General features: G+C 32.5%; 1 protein-coding gene across 1 annotated transcript in view; it reads left to right on the top strand.

The window, feature by feature from the left end:
• sowah (ankyrin repeat domain family member sosondowah) overlaps positions 1-22,024 on the top strand; it is a 231,852-nt gene that overhangs the window by 12,248 nt on the left and 197,580 nt on the right. Inside the window, exons 3-6 of the mRNA XM_085818190.1 lie at positions 6,331-6,711; positions 16,036-16,188; positions 20,910-20,945; positions 21,914-22,015. Of these exons, the coding sequence (XP_085674316.1) occupies positions 6,331-6,711; positions 16,036-16,188; positions 20,910-20,945; positions 21,914-22,015 (672 nt within the window). The remainder of the gene's footprint in view (positions 1-6,330; positions 6,712-16,035; positions 16,189-20,909; positions 20,946-21,913; positions 22,016-22,024) is intronic.

The following is a 22,024-nucleotide window of genomic DNA, read 5'->3' as shown; positions in this document are numbered from 1 at the left end:
AATTCTTGATTAAATAGAGAAAAAATATATACACTATTTACAAAATACAATCACCATCTTGCGTTATGATGAATTGAACGCGGTTTTTTACCGTGTATTCAATAGTTGGGTCGTAGTTAATAATATTTTTAATGTCCTGGTATTCGCTGTTTTTTATTTTTCGAAGAAATTATGTGATATTGTAAGGATATAATTCATAAGTGCAGGAATTTTAAGGTCTTTCTGAATATCCCTGTTTCTTACAAACCAAGGCGCATTTGCAATGGATCTTAAAATTTTATTTTGAAGTATTCCAATCTTCTTCCTTTCATTTTTATTCCAGGCATCGAGAACTTTCCAGCCCAGAATTTTGGGAAAACTGTTGACAATAACTTGTTGTCCGGTCCCCGTTCATATCATCAATATTTAAGTTATTTAATTGACTTTATAAAGCTAAATATGCCGAATTTGTTTCTTTGCCACTTTCATTTAGCTTTGGAAAAAATAACTGTTAAAATCAAACTGCACTCTTCAGAACCTGCACTAAGAATAAGAATAAGGTAAAATTACTACCTACTTTCATACCAAGCTGTTGCAGGCAGTTTATCCCGGTCTCCCTTCGACTTTTTAGTACAAGTGAAAAAAACCGCATGATTTATGGGATGACCCAACAACTCGTCTGGAGCCTGAAGAGCAGCTTACAAGAAGAAAGTCTGTTTCCAGAGTTTACTCTTAGCACCCCTGTCAGTGCTGATCACCTGAAATTATCGCTTTCATATCATTCTGGAGACGCCAGTGGGTACCAATTAATTCCGATGCTTGCAGGTGTATCTCTGTTATTAATCTCTGCTAGAATTTGTAGGCAGTGGATTATGAGGAAGAGATATTCGATTATCACGAGTGAAGAAATGCTCTTGAACAGCTCGAATGGCAATGGACGGGTTTTCAGAAATGTTTTTCTTTTAGTCTGTTTTAAAATTTGCTGTGATTTTATGGATTGTGTAACTCGTATGTTGATCATTACTTTTCATGACAGCTGACAAGGCCTTTGTGCGTCTATTGTATATTGTATGTAGCCGGCTGGTTGTCTTTTTTACATATTTTGAAATGTGATCAGTACAACACTAACAATATACCTGCAACAGCGTACACCTACGAAACAAATTTCTGCAAAAAATCTCTTTTACATGACCTATTTGGCATCGATAATTTTCGGTCGAAGTCTACTTTGAAATTAATATTAATTTATGGGCTGGTAAATCGTTCTGCGGTTCCGGATTATCGGATATATGTAATTATGTTATCCAGGCATGTATTATGTGTATGGTGTACTAGTTCATCCTTAATTATCTCTTTCATTAACTTCTTTTTGTATGAAACTGGAATATACGCCTAGACCTGTTGCTGATAATTTTACCAGTTTCGTGTAGCTATTCTACGAGGTTGCGTTTTTGACATATGGCATAGAATTGTAGGGTGTCGAATGAGAGGATATGTAGAAGATTGAATAGGCTGAGAGCGATCGACGGAAAGAAAGAGGGAGTTGGCTTTGGTCATGCTAAAATCGTATTTTATTAATGAATCATGTATATAGGCAAATCATGAAAAGGTTCAGCAGCAAGTTTTCATATTTTCAGGGCCTGACTATCTATTTCTAATCGTAATTTAACGGCTATTGTATTATCCCCTAAATGTTACTTAGTATTATTTTTGTACAGGATGTAAGTATTGTAATCAGAGGAAATTGCTGTATGTAGTCATTTCCGTGTTTTATTTGTTCCATCTTTGTGAAATGTAAATAAACTGCATCTTCGTTTATAAAAAGCTGTGATTAGATCATATTCTCATTGCTGAAATAAGTCAGCATAGAAGTAGGACACGACACTGCTAAGGTGTCTTATTAGCTTTTTATCATCTACTTTGCTTTAAGTATTTGTTAACGTGCGTTTTAAAATTTATTTCAAAGCAATTACTTAACATTATTTCTCAAGAAGTCGTCTTCGTGGTTATTTTTCTGGTGTCTAAAATTTTCTATTTCGAATAGCTGCTGAGGCATACTAATTTGATTATTATCCTCTAACAAGGTACAAAATTAATACATACAGTCCCTTGCGTTGGCCTTTTTTTTTTTTTTTTTTTTTTTTTTTTTTTTTTTTTTTTAAATTTAGAGGACTACGTTTAGTCAAAGTTTCATAGAGAGAATGAATTTTGAAAGAGCTTCCAATCCCCTATCTCTGCGTAGCGTAACTAAATTAAAATTTTTTTATCTGATGAGCTCAAATATGTTTTACTGTTGTTCATGTTTAAGATAGACATTAATTCACTCTCATGTGATTGCTATTGAAATATATTGCTTCTCAAGTAAATGGAAGAGGAATCTTATTCAATCCATATTTATACAACATCTGTCTAAAAAGTTCTGAAACTCGATTAATGAAAACTTAAGAGGTTCTCACATTGGCTACAGTCCCTGCTAGACGGGACTTTTCTGAGAAACGAGATTTTGGTAGCACTATTTTAAAAGGGAGGATTCCCAAGAAAAAAAAAAGTGCCCCACTCGAAGCGAAGTCCAGCCTAGCTACGGAAACGATGTTGCAGCTACGCGGGATTTTTTCAATCCTCACCGAAAATGTCTCGACTGAACCTCTGTCTCGCGTAGAGACAACCAATCAGACGAAAGTTCTGCTTCTGTAGGTTCACGTGATCCCAATTTGAGCTATAATCGATTACTGTTTGGCGTTCAAGTCTTTGTAGTAAGTGAAAATGGTAACTTAGCTACGTGGGTTTCCTGGAATTGTGCTGGTTCTGAGAATTGTCCCTTTCGACGTCAAGTCCCGCGTAGCCGAAACATAGCGTGATTGGGACATTAAGATAAAGGTTGTGGGGATTCATTTAATTTATAACAGTTAATTTTATTTTTGAAGCAATCTTCCCTATTACTCTCGTTCTTCAACCCACGCTTTATTACCAGAATGTTAATGAGTTAGCCCCCGTGTATTCAAATGAGGTAGAAAGAGTAAGTACTTAAGGTTTTGGAAGGCGAATTCAGACAGAGAGAGAGGAGAGCATGTTCTGCCGCCTGAAGGCCAGGTTTGATTTACTACCGATTAGATTTCTGTGGCATTCAGCGCTTCTAGCCATTAAGTTTGTTTACGCCGACGTTTACGAGTCAGAGCCTGCCTGCGCGCTAAGTAACCTGTGAAAGGCTGTTAGGCTAATTTAATTCTATTCTGTTTTAAGTTACTTGTTTCCTTTCTGAGTCAAGCCAGAAGTGTTGGCTTTTGTAAGCATGAGTCGGTGCCGTTTGTGAAAGATACTGAGTTAACAAAGAGTTCTTTACACCTTCTCTGGACTTTGTCGTACTTAAGTCCTACACAGTCTACTAACAGTTCGTTAATTTATGCTTGCTAAGAATATGAGACGCTATAAGGTTTTAATGTGTATTCTACATAGCTCCCTCGCACTTGAGTACAAAGCAGAAAATATTCATTCAGTCATATGAAACTATCATAAAAGTCCTTGTTTGAGACATTATTCAACTTGCGTGTCACTGTAGCCTAAATGCCGGATACGTCATCATAGCAATGACTCTTCATGTAAAGTTGGTTTTCCGAAATAAGAAAAAAGTCACTCGTCGCTAAATTGGTTGAGTATAGAGAGAGTGGCGTACATTTTTTTTTTTTTTTTTTTTTCGCTATAAACTCCAGGCCCACCGCAACTCCAGCCGTGTAAGCGGGCCCATTAATTTGTGCAACAAGATGAAATTTATCTCTTTCGAACGTTCCAGACGAACCCTCTGAATCTTCTTGCACAATTGATCCATAAAACTGAGAATTTATCGTGGTGCTGACCACTGCATTTACAATGCTGATGCGTATTTCGGGAGGGGAAGAATTTTTTTTTTTGGTTAGTCGCCGTAAGTTAGATGAACTATTTTTTACATTTAAGCAAATTATTCGTTAGAAGATTCTGATAATGTGATCCGATTTGAATACATGCGTAACTAACTCCGTAAGAACTCCTTAGTTTCTATGGAAGCCGTTTTAAATGTTACTATTTTTTTTATCGAAGAAATTTAAGCGTAGTTAAAATTTGTAAATGACATATACGACTTTCGTATATCTACTAGTGTTGTTTTGTGGTTTTCTAAATAATACCTGAAACATTTAGAACTTTTACCTGGTATGAAGTATAACGCAAATTGAGTTTTCAGTGCTGAGTGTTTACGATGGTCACTCAAAACGTTAGTTGCACTGCTTTAGAAAGCAAAACAGGAGAGAAATTTTACAATAAATATATTTGTATCTTAAATATCCATTCAAAATCTACTTTTCAATGTAATTACCTCCGTTATTTAAGTATTTGTCGAGGCGTGGTACAAGTTTGTCGATGCCTTCTGCAAGGAAATCCCGTCCAGTGCCCGATAACCATTCTTGGGTTGCCGTTTTCACCTCGTCATCCTAGTGATGTCATCGCTTTGAAAGTTCTGCTATTATGGGACCAAAAACAAATCACCGTGCAAGGTGGGGGCTATAAGGAGGGGTGATTGTAGACTTCCTACCTAAACTTTTTCAGAAGGTCGCACATTTGTTTTGCTGCATGCGGTCTTGCATTGTCACATGCGGTCTTTAGACAGTTTACCGAGGTGTCGATTTTTAAATGATTGCCGTAATCGTTTTAGTGTTTCACAATAAGAAGATGTATTCATTGTGGCACCCTTCGGCATGAACTCTGTATGCAGCAAACCTTTTCTGCCGAACGCAGCTTCAACATCACGTTTCCCGCAGATGGAATAGTTCAACACTTTTTTTTGTGTCTGGGAAGTGGAATGTTTCCGTTTGAGGGAGCTGCGTTTTGTTTCAGGTGAGAAGTGGTGAATCCAAGACTCATCTCCGGTCACAATTTTGTCCCAAAACTGATTTCCTTCGTTTTGGTAACATTGCAGAAATTTCAAAACTCTTCCCGTTATGTTCCTCCGTCAGTAGACGAGGCACCCATCGAGCACAAACTTTACGAAATTGAAGCTGATCGGCAGTAATTTTATGCACACTTCCATGAGAAATATCCAATTCATTAGAGATTTCGGCTAGCGTCTGTTTGCAAGAATGCATTCATTCACGCCAGCAGACATTTTAGAATTTGTGACAGTTGATGGTCTTCCATCGCGCTCAGTGTCGTCAATATCTATACGTCCGTTCTCAAACATGTCGCACTACTTCGCAATAGCTTGACGTTACATTGCATTTTCACCATACACTTCATGCAACTGCCGATAAATTTCACAGCCGTTACACGTTTTCGCCTACAAAAAGCGAATCACTGCACGCATTTCCAATTTGGACGCCACTTGCAGTTGTCCAGGCATACTTACGACTGATTATCAGATAAACTAAAATTGCCTCGTAAAAGCCGCGATGCCACACGATACAACTAAATGTCTGACGTGTCGCGAGAGAGTTTCATCAAAATAGCTTTTAAAAGAAAGTTTTTACAAAGAGGTGCAACTAACTTTCTGACTGACCTACGTAATTTACTGTGATACTGTAAAGTATAATGATTTCATAAAGCATATGCATAACTGCATTTTTTGACACACATTTTATGGGAAAATTCTGTTTAAATATGCTCTGAATGATCTCATGCAACTTAAACGTTTTATTGACAGTCTCATGCTACTTATATGTTTTGCCGAATGTTGTGCATGAACTTGAATTCCTCTATATGAGTAGAGAAATTACAATGTTATTGTATTTTTAATTAAGTATATGCTCATTCAGAATGATTGTATTCTAACTGGAAGCTCTCGTATTTGAGAATTTGATCAGATAACCGATCCGTACAATAGAAGTCCAACCTCTCTTTGAATTATGCTCTGGCAACCATTGTTCCAAGTAATATGGACAAGACAACAACCCATCTGTACGGCACTTATGATAGCAAGAAGTATCTCTTTTACTTGATAGATATTCCTTTCTAAGTGATTTACATTGGCCGAATAAATAAGTTCACTGAAATTTGATAATTTAGATCCTGGCGAATCCAAGATTTTAATCGCGGCGAACGATGCGATTGTATGGGTGTTTTCGTGATTGTCTATATGTATAACGTGAATACAAGCCGGATTTGTCGTGAGAATTCCGCCATAAAGGCGCCTTTCCCTTAATTAGGAACCCCTCGAATGTCTTGCCTTGTTTATCTAATCCAGCAAACAAACTAAATCTCTCCTTAATTAGGTAGTTGTAAAGTGTTTTAGCTTATTAAATTAAACCAACCATCTGTATATTTTTGTTGTTGTATTTTCAATTTTTTTTTAAATATATAATCTGGATTTTTACTGTGATCTTTTTTCAGGGAGTTAAATATGTAGTTTTAAAGAAAAGATCTCGCATCGAAAAAAATGGAGTCGAATCTTTTACCCCTGAAAGTTTAAGCAAAGTGCCTGAAGATTCCATGACCGAGGCGAAGAAGTTCAAGTTAAGCAATGAAAGTGTTAATTCTTCTCAAAGTCAGGGAGTGTCTCATGTTGGTATCCTGCACAGCCACTCTAGTCCTTCCATTTTAAGCATGGGTCCTACACAGACAACGCCACCTGTTTTATGGAGCTCTGATCTGCCTCCTGGACATGTGCCTCAACCGCCACCTAGACGCAAGCATTCCATGAGAGGGAAAGAAAACAGAGGTGCTAAATATGAAGAGAGTATACGGCAATTAAATGAAGGAAGAGAAATTAATGTGAGTTACATCCTGCTTTAAATATATTCTTTAAATTGGAAGTCATATTTTTAGGCAGTCCTCATGTGCTTTGCCTTCGTATATTTTAGCATATTCAAATAACATAATCTAACTTAACCGTATGTATACTTTACGCATAAAATTGAACCTCCTTTGTTAAATGCATTGTTTGATGTTAAAAATATATGTCTGTGAATTCCCAAGTTTTAATAGACAAGGCTGTAGATTAAAAATAGTGTAAACAGGTAAAATAGTGCTTGCTTGTAAATTACTGATAATTTTTACTTTCTTGTACGAAGTAAAGGAAGTATTGCAAACGCGAAAAATTTCTGGTATCATATTTCGACCGCTATCGAATGCAATTTAACGGTGCTTTTGAGCGACATCTGTACTTGAGGACAGAATAGAGGACTCTTTTTCCCAAAACGGATTGAAAATGGATTAGGAAGAGATTATTTTAGTGACTTACGTAGGTATGTATGTATCTCGCATAACTTAAAAACAAGTAGCTTCAGAACGTTGAAATTTTGTAAATAGCACTGGTATAACATGTAGTTGTGCACCCCCCTTTTTGGATAAAGTCGACCGCACCAAAACTGTATATATATCTGTTCTGTTACTCGGCTCGGTGAGCTTAATGTTTTTTTGTTTTTTTAAATTCTTAAGTGTTAGTGTACATTTTTTGCTTTAAAATGATTGAATTATGTTGTTCTTATTTTCCGGTTGAGGTTTTTATGCCTATAGTTAATCTGCATGCAATAGCTGTTGAATTATCAACAATTTAAATGTTGCTTAAATGCGGCTGAACCTAACGGAGAGCCATATTTGTTTACATTTGAAACTGTGCAGAATAGCGAATTCATTCAGTTTCTGCACCTTTCAGTGTCTTTTCCCCAAATTCGACCAAAAGTAAATTTTCAGTTTTGTGCACCGAAAACTCTGCTTTCTTGCACGTTGGCCGTATTACTTACTTTTGCGTAGAAACTCTAATTTTAGTTGAATTTTTTTTTTTGTTTTAACTGTATTTGGTGTATGTTTTTCCATATTTTTCAAATTTTAATTAAGGTATTTTGAGTTTTTATGTATTTTTGCGTTGCCGCGAAGTCAGAACTGAATTAATTGAATGATAAATATATCTCCAATTAAATTCGAGGGAATAAGTTTAAATAAAATGCTGCAAAAAATGTTTATAATTTAATACGCCGTACAAGGAAGTCATATGGTGTCCGCATCAGTTTTTTTAAAATTAAATCACGCGTGCGCTAGTTATGTGTCATGCCTTTTTAGTTATGTGTAAATTTCGTATACTGAATTTTATTTAAATCTATTTATTTATTAATAACTGTTCATAGAATGACCTAGTTATTGAACACGAAAATTATTTGTGAGTGAAGAATCATAAAATAAATCCATATAGTTAGTTCCTAAACGGAATTCAAATGAAAGTGTAATTCTTTAAAGACGGTCCTAAATGTTGATTTGTCTGTTTCCGGCGGATGTCGGTAAGTTCCTATCCGTTCCAGCTTCCTCTATGTGGGAAAGTCTGGGTCCATTGACCAGCCGTTTGTGGACGCGTCCATCCTTCGTAAGACGCTAATCAGTTTTCTTACATCAGCTGTTACTTAGTTGAGGTATGAGATTTTGGCAAAAGTAAATTTATCTGATATTTCAAATTGTTTTTAAAAATTTTTATAGGTCTGTATTTTTGTGTTTGGTGGACATAAGAAAATATTTCTTAAGTACATAAAACACATAAATATGAACTTTGTACTACGCTCTTTTATTTAAGATAGTTTCTATAATTTTTTATTGATTCGTTGAGTCAGATCTTGAAATTAGTTTTTGATTGTTTTCTATATATCTGAGTTTTTTGAACGTTTTCTCACAGCGTATTTGGGATGATAATTGCAGTATTTCATTTTATTTATTTAATGGTTAAAAACTTTTCTTACAAATCCTTGTTTAATAGTTTTAAGCATTGCAAAATTTTGATCTTTACATCATGAGATAGACCGAGAAATAGTCTTCCAAATAAATGCTTTCTGGAATCTGTAACATAAAATGCCGAATTTTGGCTGATTAAAAAAATAGGACGATTTTTTAAAATTATGTTGCAGTTGCTAACAATAATGGAGCTTTTAAAAATAGATTTAATCCTTTATTGTTAGCAGGCTGATGATGATGTGATCGAATTTGATGATCCTCTCCTCCAGAAAAATCCTTGCTTTTCTGTATCCAGTATTATCTGATGAACCATTTCAATGTATTTTATTTATAATAGTTCACCCAAAAATTCTGGCTCGTTTCCAAAGCAAGGAAAAAACAAAGTAAATACAAATTAAAATCTTGAATAAAGAGAATTCTATTCGAAGAAATGAAAATACTTTAGTGAATTATAAATAATAAAATACTTTAGTGAAAAATTCAAATCAAAATTTTATCTTTAAGAGCACATAATCTAAAGAATTTAAAACGTAAGTGAAATTATAAAAACCGTAGTGAAATGACTTGAATAAAATCTCACATGAACACTAAGGTTTTATAATTTCACTTACGTTTTCAATTCTTTGAAAAGAATTCTCTTTATTGAAGATTTTAATTTGAATTTACTTTGTTTTTTCCTTGCTTTGGGAAGTGGCCAGAATTTTCGGGTTAACTATTATAAATAAAATACATTGGAATGGTTCATCGGCTAATTCTGGATACAGAAAAGCAAGGATTTTTGCGGAAGAAAAAGATTTCAGTTGATTTCAGTGTTCCTCCTCCTGACAAGCTGGCATTGAGGTTGATTGAATTCTTCTCCTATTGTGTTCTTTTTCTTTGAATTTCATTGATTTTTTTAAAATTAGGGTGTTGCTTGTTTGAAGGGTTTTGGTTTTACACATTTTTTAAATTCTTTATTGCATTTATAGAATTATTTGAAATTTATTACTTATGAATTTCAATTTTTGGTCTTCGTGAAAAATTGATCCTAAATTTCTTACTCTCTCTCTCTCTATATATATGTAATTAAACAAGGTAATTAATTATTAATAATAAATTGCCTAATACTTTTACTAAAGCTGATATATATGGTTTGTTCCCCTTGAAAAGTCAAATAATTTCCGATTAATGGCAATGATTACTTGCTTTTAATTTAATTACTTGCTTTTAATTTATTTATTTTAATTTTTACAATTGAAATTTTGTTATTCATGATTTTATTCAAGTCCCCGTTAAACATTTTTAACAATTTACATTCAAGTTACTTTAAAACAATTTTCGAAATTGAACTTACTAACTATGGATTCACGCTTTTAAGATAATTCTACTAAAATTAATCTTAGGAGATAATATAATCAATATTTCTTAAATAAATAAATTATTATTAACTTACTTACGAGTTATTCTACTACAGCAATTGCGCAACTAATAGAATAACTCGATTTCGCACTAAGTTAATTTAAAATCATACAGCATTATATATACGATATATATATATATATGTATATACGCACATCCATCCTCTTACCCGGCATAAAAGTTCTTGAACTTTGTTTTCGAAATTGTTGATCGTAGTCTTATGCTTTCAATTACAGAATTGTTTTAAATGACCAAAAATATTTCATGTTTTGACAATGTTAAACTAAAAAAAAATTCATCTAATAACGAAATCCAACTTTTAATACGATCTTCCTGTTCCTATACGTATTATTTGGGAACGTTTTATACTTTACATTGTTTAACTCCCGTATGACAAAAACTAACCTGGATATTTTATTTCAAAATTTGCAATTTTTGATGCAGAGAAGTAATGAAGAGAAAAATTACAGCTTTTCCAAAAAAAAAAAAAAAAAAAAAAAAAAAACTTTCTAATTTGGCATAAAATTACTATTGCATGCGTACGGGTTCGTTAATAGATTGAATGCACGCAGCTTCGATGGTAGATTGAAAAAATTAATTTTATCAAAAGAACATTCCACAGAAATACTCGTACAGGTGTTCACAGTATCACATAGTACAGTCAGTAGTTAACTCCTCAAACTACTGTTGTTATTGTTGCTTTTTCTCCGATTTCTAACGAAGTCAGACAAGGTCCAAAAACCGATGACTAAGAAAGTCGAGCTCAAGGAGGGGATTCGAGTAAATATCCTCCCTAGAGAGGTCCAAGCAGCGTAATATGTGCTCGGCAGACGCCTGATGTTCTCAGCACTTGGAGAATGTGGCAGATATTTTCATGTCGTCCTTGAAAGACATAAAGTCCTTGAGGCTCATAATATGACTGCTGGCAATACGTGAGAATGCAGTTCGGGAGCTTCTGTCTCACTCAAGAGTTAGAGTACAACCCAGGCTTGCTATCCAGGTACAAAAGATGAATGGAGGGCACCAACCATTCCACCATGACTTGTGATGTTTTCAGAGAATATAATTCCAGATAGGTAAGGGTGGAAGAAGAGGGAGTTAAAAGACCACAGTCCTCCTTTGCTAGTTTGTCCCTCATTTCTTTGCCATAAGGATCCATTGAAAACAAATGTCATGATGCTGAGAAATTAGGTATAGTTTTTATAGGACAGAGATACTAGTCTTATCGCCTACGTAAATCCAATTACTAAGATGTTGCAGTGAGCTTCGGCTATCAGATAAGATCTATAGATCTTCAAAATCCTCAAACTACCTAAGAACGCTAAACACAACGCAAGAAAAGCGCATCTAAAAGACGACTTATGTAATTTTCAATCGGCTGCCGAGATATTTCTAGTACTTTCTGGTTCTCAAAATTACTGGAAGGCAGGCAAAGCATCTAAAAGCAATTACAGTTATTCAATTGCAAAAATAGTTCCGTTTTTTTTAAAGAAGCGAAAATTCGGTATTTTATGTAAGGGATTCCAAAAAGCATTCACTTGGAAGACTATTTTTCGGTCTATCTCATAGTGTAATGATGAAAATTTTGCAATGATTAAAATTGTCAAATAATGATTTGCGAGAAAAGTTTAACACTAAGTAACTCAAAAGACATACTGCGTTTTCAACTTTTCTTGAGGGTTCGGTTAATTAAGTTAGAGTTACTCAAGGAAATAAATTTAAATGAAGTGCAGCAAAATATGTGTGTAATTTAATAAGTCATGCGGCCCCCTACATCAGACTTTTCTATAACTACGATCTTTTGTAATGTTGTTTATTGTATTTATATCTACCATATGAACTCTGCCCCATCCTTGCAAAAATAATTCTAACCACCATTTAAATTAAATGATATTATTCATTTTCTCTTGCTGTGGAATAGGCATTTGAAGGCCTTTTTTGTCCCCAAATCATGATTCATAATATGGCAGCGACAGCTGCAGAAAAAAAGGGTCGAATACTCTTTAACTTGCTAAAATCTCATAATTCCCTTTGAGGCCTACCGGCGGTCAAGTGGCTGAACACTGGTAATTCGATTTGGGTTTAAAAACCTGGCAAAAGGGCTGGCTGCATGGGCGTTTTCGTGGTTTTCCCTATGGGTAACGTGTATACGAGCCAGTTTCCCTTAGAAAGGCCTCCACGAAGGCGTCCCTTCTCTTAGGCAGACAACTCTCGAGTGCTTTGCCGTAATCAAATAAACCAAACCAAATTAATTTCCTTTGTTCAATGAATTGTAACAGGCGTTACGATTGTAGATGAGGGAGAATCTCTACGACCTTGAAGTGTCTATTTTAAAATAACAGAATGTGATATACTTTTTCAGTACCAATTACATAGTTTCTTCATGCCTAGTGATGTTTACTCTTTCCATATTTATAATGCACTCTCTGTCTCTTTTTTGTTTCAGTACCTATTTAATTTAAACTACATGAGCTTATTTAACTATTTGAAAGTGCAAGTAAATCATTAGTAATGTTTTTCTGTAATTATAATCTGGGTTATTGCTCTTTCCTGTTTTCTTTTCTTTTCTTTCTTTTCTTTTTTTTTTTTTTTTAATAGCCGACCTCGAATTAATCGTGATTTTGAGTGAACCGCGAGCGTCGTCCCCGGTTTTGTTCCGGTTAATTGCGAGGAGTCGACTATATATATATATATATATATATACATATATATAAAATTCGTTGATTATCAAAATATACAAAATATCTTTTGGCAGCACCTAGGAAAAATGATCTTCACACAGAACTCTAGATTAAGTATTATAAACTGATAAAAAGCAATGAAATTGTGGAATAAGTAATTTCCTAATAATGATTCGGATTGCTTGAAATTTTTGTGAGCCAGATAATTGCTTATGGATTACTCAGTCTATATCTGCCTTTAAAACTTTTGGATTTGATTAAAATAATTAATTTGTAGAATAGCAACTTCGAAAGTTGAAGATTTCGGAAAAGTTTGGTAGAAAGATTTAGATTTTTTTTTTTTTTTTTTTTTTTTTTTTTTTTTTTTTTAAGTGACTACACCACAGAAGATCGTAATTTTCTAGAACCGCTAGAGTTAAATTGGGAAGTTCCAATTCATATCAGTTCTTCAGATTAAAAAAATAATTAATTAAAATTACATAAATTTAGTTTCCATGCAACAAAACGTTCGCTTATATGAAATTTATGCTAAAATGAAATGACTATTTTTTTAGTGATATAAATAGGAAATCGTACGGAAAGTATTTAAAATATTAACTAAAATTGACAATGTTAGATCACGAATTATTTTTATTACATTAAAAAAATTTTAATCGATTTCAATTTAAAAAAGCTATGGACATTTTGGTAAGAAATTTCATTACTATTATTATTGCATTCCAAGTATGAATCAAAATCTTCTGACGTACTACAGCGAAGCATTAGAGAGAATAAACTGAAAGTACATATGGTGATTTCCAGCTGAGAAATAGGAAAATTCTCTTTGTTTTTAAAAGTCGTGGCGGATTTGCTTAGACTGCACTGTTTTGTGTGTACGCACCTGCGCTATTTTTCTGGGTTTCGTGCTTTGTCATAACGAGGAAAAATTACTGTTCCTTTCGAACTTTCATCTAGAGAACAGTGTTTCAGCGCGTGGGGACTTTTAATGACCCTTATCACCTATTTGGTTTTCTGTGGAACTCTTTCTCTCAGACACCTGGTACAAATGTAGCATAATTTAATTGTAAGTTTGTTTTAAGTAATGCTGCGAGTTTAAAATATTCTATTAGTGGTTTGTATGTTTTCTGTACATTCATTCTTGCATTTTTTTTATCTTCTTGTGACGTGGTATGGTAGCTAAATTCAGGCTGCATCTAGTAATATATTAAAGATGTTATATTTTTAAGATAGCAACTCTTTTCCCATCAGTAATTTGCTTTTTTTTATTTTTATTTGTTGCGTAATAATGGATTGTATTTACATACCATTTGATGGCGTTACTTTCGAAACTATTAAAAAAGCTATTTAATTTCGGATCTAGGATTAATTTTTCAAAGGTAATATTTTTTATTGCAATTGTTCTTGCTGTTTGTTTGCATAATTTCTAATACTTATTTTACTTGACGCCGTAATTTAGTCTTGCTGTTAGTTCACAAATTCAGATATAATGGAATATTTAAATAACTAGTGTCCAATTCTGTAGATTTTGAAGCTCTCGATTTCTTTCCTTTAATCGTTGTTTATTATCAGTTATTCATTAAATATATTTGGAAAAATTGTTTAAATTAAAATTAATTTATAAAATTATTTGTCAAATATAGAATTATTAGTTCAAGAGGGCTTTGCCCCTGAGGGACTATTGTTTTCGTTTTGCGATTTTGCGTCGAATCACTCTGAATGTCCGTTTTACTTTTCAAACTGTTGCCACCAAATATTATCGCCCTTTAATAAATTTGAAGAAATTAAATAATGAAGAATCTGTTGTGATAAAACAACGGTACCTAGAGCCATCAAATTTTGAATGACGTAATTCAGCTGCGAATATGGATAATGGAAGCCCAAATTTAAAATTTGGAATTTGTTTTATTATCGATTTCATATTTTGTAAAACCTTACCGAATTTTTCATTAACAAACTCAAGGATTTCGCAATCAATGGCAACGTTGTACAGGAAAAAAAAAAAAAAAAAAAAAAACATTTTTATCTCCAGCGCGTGAGTCTCTGTATCGGAAATTCTAAAGATATGCTTAATTTAAAATTATTTTGCCACATTGCTCTTGAAACTGAATTTTATGGTTTAAGTGCGAAGAACAAGATATTTAGTAAATAAAAGTAACACACAAAAATGTTAAAAAAACGCCCCTTTGGACGTCATTTAAAATGTGAAACCTTTCAGGTTTTTATTTTTATTTATCTGATGTTTTCGAAGAGTTGTGGAACAAAGAAATTGAAATGCAATAAATGGTAAAAAGTCTCATTGAAATCTCGTCTCTCGCTAATACCACACTGAGGTAAGACTCAGCGAATATCAAGCTCTGTTACAAAAAAAAAAAAAAAAAAAAAAAAAAAAAAAACTGAAATGTTTCAGATTTTAAATTACGTCCAAAGGGGCGTTTTTTAACATTTTGTGTGTTACCTTTCTTTATTAAATATCATGTTCCTCGAACTTAAACCATAAGATCCAGTGCAACAGCAATATCGCAAAATAGTTTTAAAACGAGCATATCTTTAGAATTTCCGATACAGAGACTCACGCGCTGGAGATAAAAATGTTTTTTCTGCACAACGTTGCCATTGCTCGCTTTGAAATCCTTGAGTTTGTTAATCAAAAATTCGTCAAAGTTTTAAAAAATAGGAAATCGATCATAAAACAAATTTCAAATTTCAAATTTGGTCTTCCACATGCTCATATTCGTTGGAGGATTACGTTATTCAAAATTCGATGACTCTATGTACCGTTGTTTTATCACAATACGAGAAATATACATACATTTATGCAGATTTTTCATTATTTAATTTCTTCAAATATAATGCAGGACTCTAACATTTTGTGGCAACAGTTTGAAAAGTGAACCGACATTTATGAGTCCGACGCAAAATGCCAAAACGAAACTAATAGTCCTTCGGGATTCAAATCCCTTTGGACTAAAAATAAATAAATAAATGAAATCTTAGATTAGTATTTTTTAAATATTAAGAAAGTAACGTTATGCATTACTCCTTATCAGTCTACTTTAAAATCGAGGTAAATCTAATACTGGAATTTGTTTTAATGAAATTTCTAACTGGCATGCTTTCTGTGAAACGCATTTTTGTACCATTAGCGAACCTAGCTTAAGCAATGCGTAATTTATTCATGTAGCCGCCATACACGTTAAGCTCGATTTCTTTTAGTTAATAATGAGAGATGATTTCTGTTAAAGCCGCTTTATGCCTCCAAGATGTATTTCCATGGATTTGAATTCATGATTTCTTTTTTTAGTCTAGTCCTAGAAAGGAGGAAATCCAGGAAGTTGTGAGCCCTGGTAATGTAAAGGAAAAGGCACACTTTCTCAACAAAATGGCATCAGAATCAGATCCATCGCAGAAACAACCAACTGTTCCTGGAAGACGGCGAGACCATCGTGATGATAAGGTGCGTTCCCGTACAAATTTTTCATCTTTCTCGTATGCGAGTCAAACTTTTTATGTTTTATTTCTTAGAATGAATATAATCAATATTAGATTTTAACAAACATGTATATACGTAAAAAAGCAAATTTAAAGTTAAAATAATTAAAAAATGTGCAAACATATAAAAGATTAAATTTTCGAACTAATCTACAATATCATTTAAATTCAGATAGCATAAGTAAATCAAGTGCAAAACCAAACCATGAAAATAAATTCACCAATTTAGCAAATTAAAATTAATCTAATTTTTTTTTTTTTTTAAATGCATAAGTGAATGACTGTTGAGCAGGCAGGAGACAGACTTATCAAGGGGAAGTTGCCTCCAAACCTAACTCTTCAATCATTCAATTCGTGTTTCGTCATTCATGCAAGCAAGGGTAAAAGTCAAAACCAAAAGTAAATACATAGTGAAGAATGTCCAAAAAGAAATACCAATAAAGTGGTACCTTGAGAAATTAGCAATTAAAATTAAAGGTCAAAAGGAAAATACCAATAATGAAGTATTTTGAGAAATAAGCAATGTAAAGTCAGTATTAAATTAAATAATTTTTTTAAAAAAATTAAATTTTCCAGAAAAATTAATTTAGAAACCAATGCATTTTAGAAACCCTTGTCTACAGAAACCTCCCCGACACGAATATGCATATCAATTAAAAAGAAACTAAAAAACTAAAAAGGAACTAGATATAATTTATATAAACTAATAAGAAACTATAAAGAACTAATTCATAATTTATAAAAAACAAATACATATTTAAAAATATAATTACATATCTAGAAAATACTTAAATACTACAAAAAAATACTTAAAAAATACTTAAAAGTAAGTAAATAGTAAGTTTTAATTCTAACTTACTTACCATATTAGCGTCGGGGTCTGCAAAAGTATTTCCTAAGTGATGTAAGTGTGTACTGCAAATTATATAGATGGCGCTAATGTAAGTAAAGTAAAGTTGAGTGCCAAGCTGCTACTTTTGTTTTAATAAAATTTTGTAAACTTTAATATTAAAATATTTAAATAATATAAATCTAGAAAAAATTAAAGACATACTAAATGAATGTAATTTAAGTTTTAATTTTAACTGACCAACTCTTTATGGTAGGGAGTTTAGTAGCTGAGCCAATCAAGAGATGTAAGTTTGCTCTTCAAATATCTTAAAAAGAGTACTCTAATTGAAGTAAAGTAGAGTAAAGTGGTGATTGTGAATTAATAAATGTAAACTTGTTTGTAATGTTAAATGTGTGTTCTGTTGCAAAATTGTGTAAATAATGCAAAAAAATTATTTTTTTGTGAAAATTGCAAATAAAAAGTAATAATTAAAAAGTAATTAAGTAAAACTGATATGTTTTAAAATTAAAAAAAATTTAAATTAAAAAAAATTAAAGTAAAATTTAAAATTTTAAAAATTTAAAAAATGTCTTAAAATTTCTTAAAAAAATTCCCCAAGTTTTTTTAAGTAAAATTTAAATTTTGAAGTGAGTTCCTTAAGAAATTTTTTATTTATTAAATTTAAAGAAAGAAAAGTTAAAAAAGAAAATTCCCAGAAATTTTCTAGATATTTCTCAGAAATTTCCCAAAAAATCCTTAAAAAATATTGAAAGTTTTAATAAACTTGATTCCAACTGGTATATCAAAACTTTACTAAATACTGGTTAAAGTATGGAAAATTAGAAGAGTAAAATCTTCACTCAATTTGGGCTATAATTGAGACTTTTGAAAAGAGTTGGCCCTTTATTAGTAAAAGGGCCAACTCTTTATTAGTAAAAGGAAAGAATCCGGTATTGATTAAATATACAAATTTACAAATTTATTTACAATAAAAATTTACAAGATAATTCCTTTACTCTTCTATATCCTCCATTACCCTCCAGCTAAGGTTTAAGGTAATGTTATCATACCATAAATAGCCAAAAAATTATAAAGTAAAGTTAATGCCTGCCTTTTTAATATATAAATTAATAAATTTTGTTGGTACCTGGTTATCAACGTGAACATTAATTAGCTTTATTATTTCTTCCTTTAAATCTTCTATTTCAGTATATATATTTTTTATTCTGATTATTTGGGTATGAAACGCGTTTTCTATTACTTTGATAACGATATTAGAGTTCCAAATTTTTTAATTATTTTAACTTTAAATTTGCTTTTTTACGTATATACATGTTTGTTAAAATTTAAATTTCATTCCTTGCAGCAATGGCGCAAAGAATTAATTAAATTTGTATTTAAATTAAATTTATTCTTTTGAATCAATATTAGATTAATATAATCAATATTTTTAAGGATGGGCCCCAAAAGTCTTTTTTTTTTTTTTTTTTTTTTTAAATGTCGTAACATTAATATTTGGTACTTACTTACTAGTGCAACCACATTGGCGTAGTTTAGAGATTTTTACAGAAGAATATAATAAACTATAATGTACCTGATTGCTAGAATTTAACGTATTTTAAAAATATGGTGACTTCTATTATGATGGCTGGACTAATACGTAAGTAACGAATACATTCTTCTTTAAAGCATTTTTATAATCCGAAGTGTGTGCCTGCGACTAACAGTTGCAAAAATAAAGGTCCTCATATGGAATTCGTGGATACGATGTTTAATGAAATACTGCATGTGTGTACGGTTTTTCACTGCTTTAAAAGACCAAACTACTTTAATGCTTATTTTCCTGTCTTACCTTCAAATTTTAGTAAACTCTAAGTTTTAACTAAAATTATTTATGAACATGTAAACCTAAAGATTAAACTTAAAAGTATAAGAGAAATTAACTTCTTTGCATACGGGAAATTCAGGACAGATGTTCAAGTCAAATTGAATGTGAAATACAAAAGAACACAAGCCCAATTAAAGCTTCGACTCTGGGCCGAATTATTCGCGAAGAAACCGTAGCTCGCCGAAGCTAAAGCCGATAAATTCAGTTAGAGCAGCAGGGAAGTGTAACAGAGTAACGGGCAGCAATAGATCTCTCTCAAACGAGGGGAATTTTTGCTTATTTATACTTTCATTAATTTGAAGTCTGGTGGGTATTGTCGAAAACAGAAGTGAAAATAAAGACATGCTAGCAAGATAACTTGGTTATTAATGTAAAACTTTATATGTGTTTCCTAAAGATTGCTATTAATTTTGCCTACTTTTAAAGTTAATAAATAGTCTCTACTATCTGTTCATATTAATTAGATTGGAAAATACTTGCAATTTAAACTTGTCCAATTTGTGAGTCAATAATATACTTTTCCATGCACTCGAGATTGTTTTGACCTTAAGAAATTTCAAGAGAATCCATTAAAATCTAATTATCACCTGCATCACTAAAGCTTTATCTTAAAAGCGTATCACCACTTATAAAATTTGTTGGAACTAATGCTTTGATTAGCTTTATATTTTACACTAAGATGCCAGGCGTTTCTGATGCATATAAATAATAGAAGGTAATTTTGCACTGTTAGAACTTACTTAAAAATAACTATGCTGAAGGATGAACTATGATTCAGTATTTGAATAGTAAACGATGAAGTGCGAGAAAAATTAATACGTGAATTTGATGCTTCTTTTTCTTGAAGCTTGGCTTCCCTTTGGCGCCTTATGCTCCAACTCGAATATGATGTTATTTACATGTTAAACCACAAGGACGTATCCCCTCCAATTCAGGGGGGAACGTCAGTCCGAAAAATTTGATGCTTAGTAGGTCCCATACGGGAGCGTAGAACTGCAGAAGTATGACAGGGTATGGACACCACGAGTTCGCAGAAATGTTCTGCAGTTAATGAACTTCTTCCATGAACTTGCACAGCGATCCACAATTCGGCTGCATTAAGAGCTATAGCATTTCGGTGTTCCATGAAATCTTAGATGTTTCTAATAACATTTAAATCGAATGATTTAGATGACAATAGTCAGAACGCTATCTCAGATGAGAATTCTAGTAAATATAATTTAGTTTCTCTAGACTTGTGTGGAGATGCATTTCTGTTGGAAGAAGCCAAACCCCAAAAAGAAAGCCGAGCTTGAAAGGCTGCTATTTGTCAGAAATGATACATATGTAGCAATCGTATGTTACAGACGTTAATAAACATACCAAAGTCCTATTGAATGCCATGCCAGCTAAATAAGTTCCTACTTTTAATGAGCCACCATGAGCCTGTGCAGTTTCCGGCTGTATGTGCAATCCATGGATTCGTGGAGCTTTCTCCATTCACGAATTTTGCTACCCACCCAAAACAGTTAGAGATGGGACTCATCACCCTAGGCTACTTGTTTCCAGAGAATAAAGGTCCAACTTTTTTTTTCGGTGTTTCCGAAATGCATAGCTATGTATGTTGCATTCATCAGAAGTACTGTGGTTAGCATCGACTCTTAAACCCATATGGAGATAAGTAAAGTTGCACAGATGTCACATCGATGTTTACTGAGGTCCCAACACTGAATTCTGAAATGAAGCGAATCCAGCCTGCCGCCGCTGTTCACTTTTGCCCAAAGTTTTATGTTCACACTGATATTGTAAATCGAGGTTTTACCAAAATTCACCTAGTCACAATACACCTTTGAAATAGTCTTGTAGGAAGAATCTAAAATCTTTCTGTTACCTCCAAAATGTTAAAAGGTTTTGATTAACAGTTTTTCTAAAATTTCAATACATATCCCAATTTATATTTACATGTAAAAACATCTTTTATTTCTAGGCTGGCGATGATGATGATACTGCTTCTGTTTCAACAGTAAGTATTGTTTAATCTTTCCAATTAAATGCGTATCTATGATCGTTAACGTTAAAATTTTTGTGGGAAATAAATTAAAATATATATTAGAATTTTCATGAAGAATTATGATAAATAATTGTTTTGCAATATATTGAACTAGCGCTTTTACGGAACTCCAAATTATGATCGGTATTTTTTAATGAACTTATCAAAGATTGGTTCCGAAGAGTTTATGGTCATTTCAGAGGCACTGCCGTTCACGAACTTTCGATTTTACAAGTATTTTTTGCACCTCTTTTCAGCTCGTAAATAAGAGCGTCCGCCGTATAAAAGCGGTGCTCTAATTTATAACTTGGATATAATTTTTTCTAAATTTATTTGTATTTATTAGAAGCTTGATAACTACTTGAAATATTCTATTTTGAATGATTAAATTGAATTGCGAAGTAATCGAAAATCAAGGTATCCTGAATTCTGTGCGTTGATCGTTCAGAGCAACTGATTGATTGATTTTTGACTTGATTATTTGAACACATATAGACTTTTATAGAACGTAAATACAAATTCCTGATAATATGATTGAAATAATGCATGATGAAACATAAATTCGCCTTATTTTTGTAGCAAGTCTTGATAAAATTCAAAATCTTATTTTGCAAAAAATGAGCTGCATTTGCTCACTGTAAAAGCAGAGATAAATTAATAGGCATATACAAATTTTAAAACTGTCTATGTAATCTTGCTTAAAATTAATTATTATGCGCAGCAATCCCCCCCCCCCCCTTAGAGGGAGAGGACCTTATTGAGTTGATTTAATTTTCAGAGAGCTTTATCGGGAAAATATAAGAGAACATCTAGTTTTCTTCTTTTAATGTACCCCTGATTGCAATGCTGATGATTATTTGGAGAATTATATTGAAGCGTTATTAAACTAATATTACTATTCATTCGCTTAACTTTTTTTTTTTTTTTTTTTTTTTTTAAAGTTGGATCCCCGTAGGAAAGAGTGGATTGTAAAGGCTGCTCGATGTGATTATCATGAATTGGTCAGATTATTGCGAGAGGAGCCCAAACTGGCTTACGTGAAGGTTAGTATT

The sequence above is a fragment of the Stegodyphus dumicola genome, chromosome 6, assembly GCF_044657685.1.
Source record: "Stegodyphus dumicola isolate Sdum_Otavi_A_Nest chromosome 6, ASM4465768v1".
Lineage (NCBI taxonomy): Eukaryota > Metazoa > Arthropoda > Arachnida > Araneae > Eresidae > Stegodyphus > Stegodyphus dumicola.
This window is presented reverse-complemented; position numbering and strand designations above follow the sequence as displayed.